This window comes from Hakea prostrata, chromosome 6, assembly GCF_041222555.1.
Source record: "Hakea prostrata isolate BN-2017 chromosome 6, UWA_Hpros_2, whole genome shotgun sequence".
NCBI lineage: Eukaryota > Viridiplantae > Streptophyta > Magnoliopsida > Proteales > Proteaceae > Hakea > Hakea prostrata.
Window position 1 is genome coordinate 39,616,643 of NC_142605.1, and position 12,306 is coordinate 39,628,948.

Below are 12,306 nucleotides of genomic sequence, written 5' to 3' on the forward strand. Positions count from 1 at the left end.
TTGGATCCCTATGTGCGCGCGCCTATTGGATTATACTTTTAAAATCGATTTAATAAATACGGAACGACGCTATCGAATGACTCGATTCCTTCAGAGGACGATTGGTGTTGCAGTTGTAACTTTTAAGATTCATAGACAGAGGAGCCCGTCTCCATCTCCTGTTTTTCTTCTTCGTTCTTGGTTGATCTCTATATTTTGATTTTCTCCTTCTTTATTTAGTTCTCGCGACCAACCCTAGTTTTCAACTTCTTTTGGTAGAATCAACGACTCATACCATAAATTTGCTGCCCTTCTGCAACTGAAAAGTTAGGTATGGTGGATGTTGCCGATAAATTGGCTTATTTTCAAGCAATTACAGGAGTCGATGATCCTGATTTGTGCACGGAGATTCTTTCTGCTCATGATTGGGATCTTGAACTGGCCATCTCGGCCTTCACCTCCACGAATTCAGCTCCCATGAACCCAAACGACGGAAACACTGATGACCATTACATTGTCGGTAGCAACGAACGGTCTAATTTGGTGTCTTTGGAAGGCCTTGATCGGCCCGGATCGTCTCAACGGGAGTTGGAGCTGGCTTCAGATGTCGATGCTCCTCCTGGTTTAGCGTGGAAAATTATCACTCTTCCTTTCTCTGTGATTTCTGGCAGCTTAGGGTTGATTTCTGGTGCAATCGGGCTCGGTATGTGGGTTGCTGGTGGTGTCCTCTCCCGCTCCCTGGGTTTGCTTGGTTTGGGTTCCGCCCGTAATGGAGAGTCTTCATCCTCTCCTCTGGTTTCCCTATCTGTGTCTGCTGCTGAGGCGGCGAATTTTGTTGAGGCGTTCCGGAGGGATTTTGGAACGAATTGTCCTAATTTTGTGACTGAGGGTTTTATGGATGCGTTGCAGCGTTCTCGTCGGGAGTTTAAACTCCTATTTGTCTACTTACATTCTCCGGATCATCCTGACACACCGTTGTTTTGTGAGCGGAGTCTGTGTTCCGGAGTTGTTGCGGCCTTCATCAATGAGAATTTTGTGTCATGGGGAGGGAGTATCCGGGCGAGCGAGGGATTTAAGATGAGTAATAGCCTAAAGGCATCCAGGTTTCCGTTCTGTGCTGTGGTAATGGCGGCCGCGAATCAGAGAATTGCATTGCTCCAGCAGGTAGCGTTCTTTGTGTTTAGCTTCTTTTTACTGTTTCTTCACAAGTTTGGTTTTCTGTTTCTATTTGAATCTAAACTTGGTGTAAAAGAGGCTAAAATCCAAGAAGAACATCTATTAGTATAGTGTATACAAGTTGAAACAACAATACACCTCAAAGAAGAAATGATCCATAACATATTTCCTGGAGGCTTTGAGTTTTCAATTGGCTTTCTGCCAGAAATTGAATGCTTGAAGACTCTGGAAGTCGCATTTTTGGCAAGCTGTTTGGGTATTTGGTGAATGGACTTACTATGATTTCATACGGCTGACAGGATTACTATTATCATGAACACCATTTGTGAAATCCTTATTAATGGAACTAGTTTGTTATGCCTCTATAGGGGAACTTAATTGGTTCATAAAAAATTGTTGTCAATCCACACGCCAAATTTGGTTGGTTAGAGAGGGGAGGGATACACATACTGTGCAATGGGTGAAGCAGGAGTTGATTCCAGGTCTTGGATACAACCGGCATAGCTTCACCAACTGAGCTTGCCGGCGGGTTTATTTATATTATATTGGTTTGAAGTTGGTCTGAGAAATTAGCTATTTAACTTTTCCAAGGCTCTTGATAAGCCATTTAGTAGTGACTGAAAATTTTGCATGTAGTTGTCTTTTCTTTTGCACGGATATCTATTTTCTTCATAAACAATCTCTATCATCTTTTTTAGCACTTCGTTCCCTCACATAAAGATTTATCAGTTTGTACACCATTGGGGCTTTTCTATGTAAATTCCATTTCAGACGCAGTAGAGTAGCTCCTTCCCATTCAGTAAAGCAGCTTGGGTTTCGAGTGGAATGTTTCGTTGAGTGCAGAGACGGAAACTATTTCTTTTTTGACTCTACCATGAAGTGCCCCTCCATTGGATGCAGAACAACTTGCAAACAATTGGTTCACAAAGTCATGTATGAAAATTTCTATCTAACGGCTAGATTTGGAATATTTAGATGCTATTTTATATTTAAAAATAAAGAACAAATACATTAAATGGAAGATTGAAAGGAAGTTCGATTCTAAGTTTTAGGATCTGATTATATCATTTGATGGAAGGTGGAAGAGAGAGAGCCTGTTGATGGGTGTTGAGGAAGCTTTTGATCTTTTCTTTTGGAAGTATCGGTTTCTTGTTCTTTTTTTTTTTTTTTGGGGGGGGGGGTGAAGAAAGTGATAGAATCTTGTTGACTGCCTGAATATTAAAGAGAATTGGTAATAGAGAATTAAGGGGGAGAGAGAGTTCAGCTAGACTGGCATATACAAGGCATATGCCAAAAATACACAAAATTAGCCATTAATTGAATCCTAAGCCAATTGGTTACATATTTATAGAAAAAATCAGACGAAATCCTCTCACATGCTCTTACTTTTAAGTAAAACAAATAAACTCTTAACTAATAATTTAATTATCTCGCCAAGTTTAGTATAACTAATAAATCTTGGTAGAACAGCTGGAATCCCTCTTCTGTGCCTTCCTCTAGAAAGGTCAAGAGGTTTCCAGATTCCTTCGTCTCATCTCTTGGGCTGCGGTCTGCCGTCCCAAAGCTGAAGGAGGTCTGGGCATTATGCGCTTTCTTGATGTAACCTGGCCTGCCTCCTTAAGCTCATCTGGAAGATTGCTTCTAAGCATGACTCTATCTGGGTCTCCTGGGTCTATTCATACATTATCAAACAAGATTCCCTTTGGACGGCTCCATGCCCTTTGAATCCTTCTTGGATCTGGAGGAAGATCCTTCTCCTTTGTCCCCGTGCTCTCTCCGCCATCTCTTTCCAAGTCTCGCGCGGCTCCTCTACCCTCTTCTGGCTTGACCCTTGGCATCCGTTGGGCATTCGTTTCTCCCTCCTTTGGTTCCCCGCACAGTCTATGAGACCCGCATCCCCAAGACTACCACCCTACACACTTTCATCTCCCATGGGGCCTAGTCCCCTCTCCCCCACCCGAGTCTCACACATGTCCTGGATTGCGCTCCCCCATCCTAAACCATCCTTGTGATACCACCATTTGGACCCCTTCGCCTTCCAAATCCTTCTCTACCTCCTCCGTTCCCCTCACCCCCTGTCCCTTGGTCCCATCTAGTTTGGTTCAAAGGTCACATCCCCCGTCACTCCCTCACCCTTTGGAGAGCTCTCAACATTACTTTACCTACCCAATCTATCTTTCCTCATTAGCCGCCATATCTTCGCCAGCCCTAGCTGTGCCCTTTGCTGGGGAATGGTTCTGAGGACATCAACCACCTATTTTTCACCTGCCCTTTTTTCTGTAACATTTGGGATAGAGCTCTTGCTTCCATTTGGCCTCGCTTGAGACACTCGCATGGGTTTGTTTGGGATTGGTCCTGGATCTCGAGAAGCTTCTCTGGCCGCTCTATTTGCGATCGTCTTGGCAAGCTCGTCTTTAGTGCCGTCATCCATCACATTTAGTGGGAGCGCAACCTTAGAAGATGGACCACCAAATCCTGATCCTTTGACATGATTTGGAAAGCCATCTTCTTTGATGTTTTGTCGAGGCGTCTTTCCCTCCCCCTCCCCCTATTGCTGAGAACCCCAGAATTAGGTTCATTGTTACTTTATGGGGTCTAAGTTGCTCTCTCATCCCCCCCCCCCCTTGAGCTTCTTGCTCCCCCTCCCCCCATTATTGGCTCCTTTGTATTGCTTTTGTGCTTCTCTTTGGCTTAATATATTATTTATCTATCAAAAAAAAAAAAAATCTTGGTAGAATTCCCATCAGCTCACTAGTAAAATATTGGTATTGTGCTTGGGGTGTTGGCCCAGTGCTTACTTGCTGAATGCTTGGTCATGGGTTCAAAACCTGGAAACAGCCACTTTAGGAACAGGGGTAGGCTGCAGACATTTGATCCTCCTAGACTTTGCTAAGTGGAGGAGGAGGGCGGGTTCTTACATTAGCATACTCTGTGAAACTTGAAGTTTGTAGATTACTTCATGGTTCAGAAGAATAACATCTTATCTTTGGAAAAGGGGATTGAAGAACAAAATGATTGTGTTTTGAGATTATAGCTAGAGTTTAAAGTATCAGTATCGTCTGTCGTATTGCTGGGGTGATTTTAAGAGTCGTATCGTATCTCATTGGAGATATATTTATTGCGTGCTGCAAATATGCACGGGAATGGTCAAATACAGAGAAATACATTTTTGGATGAAGAAAACAATTTACATGAGCCACACAGCCCGTACTGCAGTTTGATTCCTTGATTCAACCAAAGTGCTGTTTGTTTCCTTTATTTGGTGATTTTCAAGTATGAAATTTGAAAGACCTCACAAAATTAAATTTACGATTACAAAGTTGTCTGTGCAAGTGCTCTTGATGCTTTCTGAAGTCACAATTTTAAAATTAGGTAGGCCTTTGAATGTGTGTACAACAACGTATCGCATTGTATTGGCCAGCATAATGCCGTACTTGCCAATACTAAATTTTTTTCCTCAACCCCTGAATCAATGTATCAAAGTATTGGTACATATTGGTTGTATTGTATCTTGTTGAACTGTAAAAGAACTGTATCAGCTAATACGATGTGATACAGAAAAGCAGATACATCTAATTATTTTGTGTCGGTACCCTGGAATACTCATGTATTGGAGGAGTGGGTATGGTACTTTAAACAAAGGTTACAGAATTAGATTAACGACATTTTAATATGCCTTAAAGATGTACGCCAGTCTTGCCAGTGCTAGAGAGTATTGTAGGTAAAATTTGTGCTTCTTCCTCTTTATGTTTATTGGACTCACCCTTGATTTGTTGATAATGATGGTAATTTGAACCTGTTATTTTTGTTTTACTTTTTAGTTAGTCTGTTTTATGTACTGCAGATGGAGGGACCAAAATCTCCTGAAGAATTGCTCGCCAGCCTTCAAAGAGTTGTTGAAGATAGTGCTTCTGTTCTGGTCCCAGCTAGGCTTGATGCTGAAGAAAGGAGGAACAACATGCGTTTGAGGGAGGAGCAAGATGCTGCATACAGGGCAGCACTTGAAGCAGATCAAGTATTGTGTTTGTTATTGTGCCTTGTGTTATAGTTTTAAAGAAGAGTCAGATGTTCCTTTGAATCTTGCTTCTATATATATAATTTTTAATAAGTTAAAGTTGTTTTTCTGCCTCATCAGGCTAGAGAGCGCCAAAGGAAAGAGGAGCAAGAGCGTTTGGAAAGGGAAGCTGCTGAAGCTGAGAGAAAAAGGAAAGAGGAGGAGGAGGCTCAAAAAAGAGCAGCTCGTGAAGCAGCTGAAAAAGAAGCTGCACTAGCTCTTAGGCGGCAGGAGAAAGCTATGGCATTGGGTGATGAACCTGAGAAAGGACCTAATGTCACACAAGTAATCCTTCTATTCTTCCCTTCTGGTTTATTCTTATGTGCATATTTTTTTTATTCCCTCAACTGTTTTAACTCCACTGAAGAAAAGGAGTTTAAGCTCTTATTGCTTACTTTTGACCATGTAAGTCAGTCATCTGGTTGAGTTCCGGATTGTGCCCATTTTATGATACTGTATACCGTGGAGAGGGAGATACTCGTTCTAATTATACTCATCCGGTTATTGAATGGTTTTAGTTGTTTAATGCTGTGGGGAGTTCAAAAAAGTGTCAGTTGATCCAGTTTTTTTATGACCTGTTGTTGTCGTTCTACTCTGTATCTTGTTTTAGGGGGAAATTTGGCAGTAAAATCTCATGTATCTATAAAAAGGAAAAGGACATAACTCTTCTTGTCAGGTGTGGGCCAATCAATGAAGGTATTCTTGTAGGCCTATTTCTGCTGGAAGCAATTGGATATTTATTGCTTCAACTTTTAAACATTTTTAAGCTTCTTGCCACTTGTTTGTAATCATTTGCTTTTTTTACCCACTGAACTTCATCCTGCTTTGGAAAGTATTTGGTTTTCTTTTTTCGGTACATAGTATTTGATCTTCAACCTATATGTTTTTTTTTCTTTTTCTTTTTTCTTTAGTTTGTGGATGAATAATGTCATCTGATTTCATAACTCATGTAGAGTTCATTACTTAGAAAATGCTTTCTTGTTATCTACTTTTAAAAACTAAAAGAAAGAAAGATAAAAAAAAAAGAAAAGAAGAGAAGAACTATGCTTGATATGAATCATGTTCTCACATTGCTTTTGTATGGCATAGTTGAAGACACAATTTTTCCCCCTCTTCATATTCCTTGTTTCTTTTCCCCCAATTTCTAATTCAGTTGCTGTGTTTGTGGGAACAGGTTTTGGTACGATTCCCTACTGGAGAACGGAAGGAAAGGAGGTTCTACAGCACAGCTACCGTACAGTCCATCTATGATTTTGTTGATTCGTTGGATTGCTTGAATGCAGAGAATTATCACCTGGTCTCTAACTTTCCTCGGGTTGTTTATGGCCCAGAGAAGCACTCTTTGTCATTGAAAGAAGCAGGATTGCATCCTCAGGCTAGCCTTTTCGTAGAAGTAGACTCATGAGAGAAGATTCTGTTCAAGTTATATGACCGCTAGCAGCCTGGAATTGGATAATGGATTCAACGATAAAATATTCTATCTGAGATTGTTTTTAAATATACAACTCGTTGTAGGTAAGAGTACCATGGGATCTTGGTCCTTGTATGAAAATGATTGTTTGATGGTACATAATGCTTTCAGGGAGGGGTTTGGCACACCAAGTATTCTCTTGACAGTTTAGACAACCTTTTCTATTTAAAAATTAAGTTCGTTCTCAATTTCTTCATTATTTGCATTGAGTTCCAAAAGACTAAAGAAGGCTAGTGCCACAAAGCTTTGGCCGAAAGAACATTAAGCTTTTTTAAGCGTGTCTGTTGGGGGTGAGGTGATTTTTTGGTAATGGATAAATCCATGATCTTGTGTGGTTAGTTGAAAGGAAAATTTAATAGGATCATCGTATAATGGGTCTATGATGCGAAGTGTTGAGTTGTATAAAAAAAATTAAGGTGATATGGTTATATGGAATACAGGCTTTTGAATACCCTTGTATGAAAAAGCTATTCAATCCAGATGGAAAGGGTTAGAAGAATTAAGGTAGATGTATGGCTGACACCATTTAGTTGCCACAAGACTTGGTGGAAAATCATTAGACGTGGCTGCTTGTCATTGTTGTCATAGAAAATCCTTAGGCCTGGTTTGTTTTTCTTTTTGTTGTAAAAAATCCTGACCTTATAGTCAAGTCTGAGGGAAAACCCCAGTTACACATAGCTGTCCTATCCCACTACCATTGGAATGCTTCACTAGTGGGACTGAAATCTGGAACCTGATGGCTGAAGCACATCGGCCTAAATGAGCCAACCAAACCCATGAGTTCAAAGTTGTTCCTTTATTAGTAGCTGCTTGTTTTTATACATTCAATTAAGGCAACAATTACTTGATGAATCTCTTAACATCATCTTTTTCTGGTTCCTCCATAACATAAACAAAGACCACACATTTCAGAGATTAAACAGACATCAGACATCACAGAATAAATTACTAATCTCACTGATATACACATTTTTCACATAATAATTGACTAACATCATACCCCACCTGAATTGACACATGTTCATTAATCTCAATGGTTGCAACTGCATTCAGTTTCTTAAGTTGTACCCATAATGGATTCATGACTTTGTTCAATTCAGAGTGACAAGGGCTTTTGTTGATTCTGTGGGATCTATGGTAGAGGAGTCATCCCTTGACAGTTGCCTATCAGCGTCATGCCAAACAAGTTTCATGACCATTTCCTCCACTGGCACCTTGATTACATCAGTTCGAACACCTATATCAGTAGCATACCTGCTTGCACAATACATCCCAGCTGCTGCAGTTGCAACCCCGACGGGTCCAGGCATCAACAATTTGAGCGGAGATGAAAGAAGTGCTGCCAACGGGGCTCCAATGACAGAAGAAGCTTGACCACTTCTACCCACAGCTGACTGTTTATCATCGATCAGAAGTCCAGTCTTGCAATACAGAGCAAAATCCTCACAGTTGTTTTGGAACACATTATAGTTCCCAAACCCATTTTGAAGCAGATACATTGCTCGGTGGATTACTGTTTCTGGGGGATCAGCTGTTGCGGTGGTACACGTCCCACCCCTTACTTTGGCAAGAAAAGCGGAAGGTGTAACTCCATACTCGAAGCAGTAAAGAAGCCCATTTCCAAGAAAGCAGTCCAGACAAGTGAGCACAACCCCACTGTTGGGTTGCCTGAATCCACAGTCAGGGAAGGTTGGACAGACTGATGGAAGCTTGGAACTTAAACTAGAACTGAGGGTAGTTTCCACACTTGAACTTGTATCTTGTTCCCGTGTAAAATGAACCACTTTGCTCCCTCCAACATATATGCCTACACCGAGTTGAAATGAGTGTGGAACTTATGAAGTATGAAAGGTAATTAATGTGACAAAATATTATATAGGATGGTTTGGCAACAAATTCAGTCTGGCGGTTAGAATTTCAAAAGCATAAAATATAATGCCTTATGTCCTTCAAATCTCAAGAAAGGGAGCAGGAAAATCAGTATAAAAATGTCATCTTATCACTGGAAGAACCAAAAGAAACCAAAAACAACTGCATGCTCATCACTTCCCTCCAGCATGACTGATGCCCCCACCCTAAGGAGAAAACCAAAAAAAAAAAATAAAAGAAATAAAAAAAGTTCCAAGATAGATCCGACTTTAAATAGCATAAAAATATTGAAAACTCCTTCACAATCTCAGCATAAGCTAAAGTCACATCACTATTTGCAGAGAATCAAGTAATCAAAAGTCTTTTTCTTTTGGGTGAATAAATAATATATTAAACACAACAAGAAGATACAAAAGGAGGAGAGGGGGGGGGACCGATCAAGAAGAGGATCGAAAGGTAGCGGAGAGTCCCTAGGATCTAACAATAAGCCTAGTCCTTGGGGAATCTATCACGGGGGTGGGGTGGGGAAGAGACAATAGCCTTGAAGAAACATCAAAACAGATGGCCTTCCAAACCAAGTCTAAGGAGCGAGATTTGGATGTTCATCTCTTGAGGTTGCGCTCCCACCATAAGTGGTGGATGGTAGCTCCAAAGACTAGCTTACCTACTTGGTCGCAAATAGAGGAGCCCAAAAGGATTTTCAAGATCCAATTCCAATCACTAGCAAAACCACGAGGTCGCCTCGACCAAGGCCAAATAGAGGAGATGGCTAAAGACCAAAGTGAGCGGGGGAAAGGGCAAGAGAAAAAAAGATGATCTAAGTTCTCTGAATCTTTCCTACAGAAGATGCAGGTAGGGTCAACCAAAATGTGGCGGCTAATGAGGAAGGTTTGAGTGGGGAGGGCTAAGTTGAGGGCTCTCCAAAGGGTGAGGGAATGATGGGGTATGTGGCCTTTGAACCAGACTAAAGGGGCCCAGGGGACACAAGGGGATGGGGAACGGATGAGGTTCCAAGTAATCAAAAGTCTTATGATGATATGTGGGAACACTATAATAAATCGGTAAGCCATGTGGTTTTACTGCGCAGGGGGGAGGGAACCAGGGATCTAGGATAGAATACAGTGTTTCCCAAACCAGGAGGGTTTTATAATTAAGATGTAATGAAAAGCCGTGTAAGGTATCTAGCAGAGAGTAATGTGAAATATGTTAACATGGAGTAGGGACTGCACATGATTGATGCAGAAAATGACCAGATAAGAAGATAATGTCATGATGGTACCAACTGGCTTAATTCAAAACACAGTAATGAAGTGAGATCTGACCTAGAGAAACTATCCATAGTTAATTCTGAATAGAGAACTTAGTAAACCCATATTTTTTGCATCAAGCAGCAAATATGTGCGCTAAGAAAGTGTTGAACAATAATTGTTCTACCAAAACTCTCAGTTCAAGACAATCAGGAATTAATAAGGTAAGATTCCACACTAGGTGTATTATTTTTACTATTATTTCATCCCTCCAGGAAGTGAAACCATAGATAGTTTGTCATAATCAGTAAAAGTAAGATGACAACTAAAGAAGCCTGACTAGAAGTTTAGCATAGCATTTCAAACTAATGTTGGAAAAGCTAGAGGCCCAAGCAACCCACCAAAATATCTATCATACTCCTGATTGGTTTAGGAGAGAAATGAAGGCGAGACTTGGCCCAACAGTCAAGTTGTGAGATCTTCAGGTTATAGGATTAGAAAAAGTATCCAACTCCATGACAAAGAGATACATTCTGCATTAACTTAGAGGAATAATTATTTCTGAGATGAATTAAGTCCCAGTGGTTCAACTCAGTAATCGTTGAAACCCACGAGGACACGACAAGAAACTGGAGAGCAAAAATTCTCCTGAAAGAAACCAAATCCTATCAATGCTGCTTTGCCCAAGAAGAAATTAATTATACCCACCAACAACAATAACAAAGAAAAAAGAAGAAAGAAAAAAAGAGATCATTTGTACTTCGAGATCTTATGTACAAGCACACGATTTAAGAAAATTAAATAAGAAATCCTGTTTAAGCCACTAAGAGTTCTAGTAATACTTTTCCTCTCGCCATCCATCTGATGAATAGACTCATGAGCCTCAATAAACAGCACAGGGGAAAAAATGCACTAGGTAATTCAAATGGAAAACTTGTAGATCGGCCATTTTAACAATTTCTAGGCGGAGACCCACCAGCCATAGAAGAAAATAACTCATTCTCGATTCACATTTAGGAAGAAACACCAACAAAATTGAATTTTTTTTTTTTTTTTGGTTCACCAACAAATTGAACTAAACAAAGTAAAATTGGAGAAAACAGAAAAGAATGTGCGAAGAAACCAGAAGCACATGAGCAGTCTTTAATTCATATAACTGATGATAGCTTCTAGAAAGAAATGGGAGGAAGAATAGAGATGGCGTCTGAGCTACCGTGGTGAGAATAAGTGTAAATGGCTCTCCAGGTGTAGATGTGATCGCCCGCTTTGATCTGGTTTCTCTCCACCTTATTGGAAAGGAGACCCATCTCTGTTTGTAAAATCTCGCCTTAGTCGTTGTTGACCGGATGGATAAACAGAGACGGCGAAGAAGGAAGAGACAGAGAAGACCACCGAGGACCAGGGGCAGCAGAGTGGAGTGTGGAACAACCACTGCCAAATATGATAATGACAGATTACTGTAGTCATTGCAATTTAGTCAAAAACGCCGATATGATGCATATTGATGAATTTTATTCGGTTTCGGCCGATTTGACCACCTCCAGCTAGGAAGACATGAGAGATATGTGTTATGTGACATTTTTTTACCACATAATAAGAATGTAATCCATCTCAAAATACTGAAATAATAAATCAAAGGTGAATTGTATTTATGGCGTGTCAGTTGTAATAGATGATACGTATAGTTCTTGAGCTTAAATGTTATTGTGGTTGTTACAACCTCTTTTCTAAGGGTTTGGGCTCGACCCATTTCTTAGTCAGGATGTCCGTGTTTATTGCATGTATGACATTTGGCCAATTTCCATTCCTTGGTTTGGATCGAACCTTGTGTTTCATGCAGTTATCTTTTGTATTTCTTTCTTTTTTTGCTGTGTCTGTAGTTTTTTTTAAGTTCATAAATGAAGCTCTTCAATTTCGTACAAAAAAAAAAGAAGGTTATTAAATCTCATGTAGTTCCTACTCTTATTATGTAGTAAAAATAATTAAAACATTTCATTACCTCTCCCCTTTGTGATCCGAATTTGTTTGGACTAACTGTAGACTTGTAGGTCAAATAACAACTAAACCTTTGAGATAACAGTCATTTTTTTGTCTAAAGCTTCCAAGCAAAATGAATCTAAGTCTTTTAACCTATTTCATAATAGGTTATCTTAATCTAGTTGTATACACCAAATTAAGTCCATTAAGCACATAACACTTCCTTCCCAGAAAAAAAAAAAAAAGCACATAACACTTTTGTTTGCAATAGTTTTCCTTTTTCAAAACCATAAAGATAAAGGGATCACTCCATTAATCCAAGGGGGAAATAAAGTAATAGAGATTCAGAAATTGATCGCCTTGCATGTTCCATGCTTTTCTTTTATTTATTTATTTATTTTTTGTAAAGGTGTTCCATGCTTTTCCTTTGTTACTGCCTATTTTTTTTTCTTCTTTCTTTTCTTTTTCATAGAATTATTGGGAGATTTCAATTTGTTTTGGAAAATTAAAAACAAATCTAAATATGATTTTGC

At 39.9% G+C, this 12,306-nt stretch overlaps 2 protein-coding genes across 2 annotated transcripts; one reads left to right on the forward strand and one right to left on the reverse strand.

Annotated features, from left to right (window-relative positions):
- Positions 1–6,832, forward strand: LOC149014049 (plant UBX domain-containing protein 10-like). The gene is made up of 4 exons (XM_089158483.1): positions 1–1,143; positions 5,000–5,170; positions 5,291–5,494; positions 6,384–6,832. The coding sequence occupies exons 1-4, from the start codon at positions 313–315 to the stop codon at positions 6,612–6,614; spliced, it is 1,437 nt and encodes a 478-aa protein (XP_089014609.1). The 5' UTR covers positions 1–312; the 3' UTR covers positions 6,615–6,832.
- Positions 6,833–7,004: 172 nt separating this feature from the next.
- On the reverse strand, positions 7,005–11,245 carry LOC149014050 (protein LEAD-SENSITIVE 1-like). The gene is made up of 2 exons (XM_089158484.1): positions 11,010–11,245; positions 7,005–8,487 (listed from the first exon to the last, which is right to left on the reverse strand). The coding sequence occupies exons 1-2, from the start codon at positions 11,101–11,103 to the stop codon at positions 7,772–7,774; spliced, it is 810 nt and encodes a 269-aa protein (XP_089014610.1). The 5' UTR covers positions 11,104–11,245; the 3' UTR covers positions 7,005–7,771.
- Between the last annotated feature and the right edge of the window lie 1,061 nt (positions 11,246–12,306).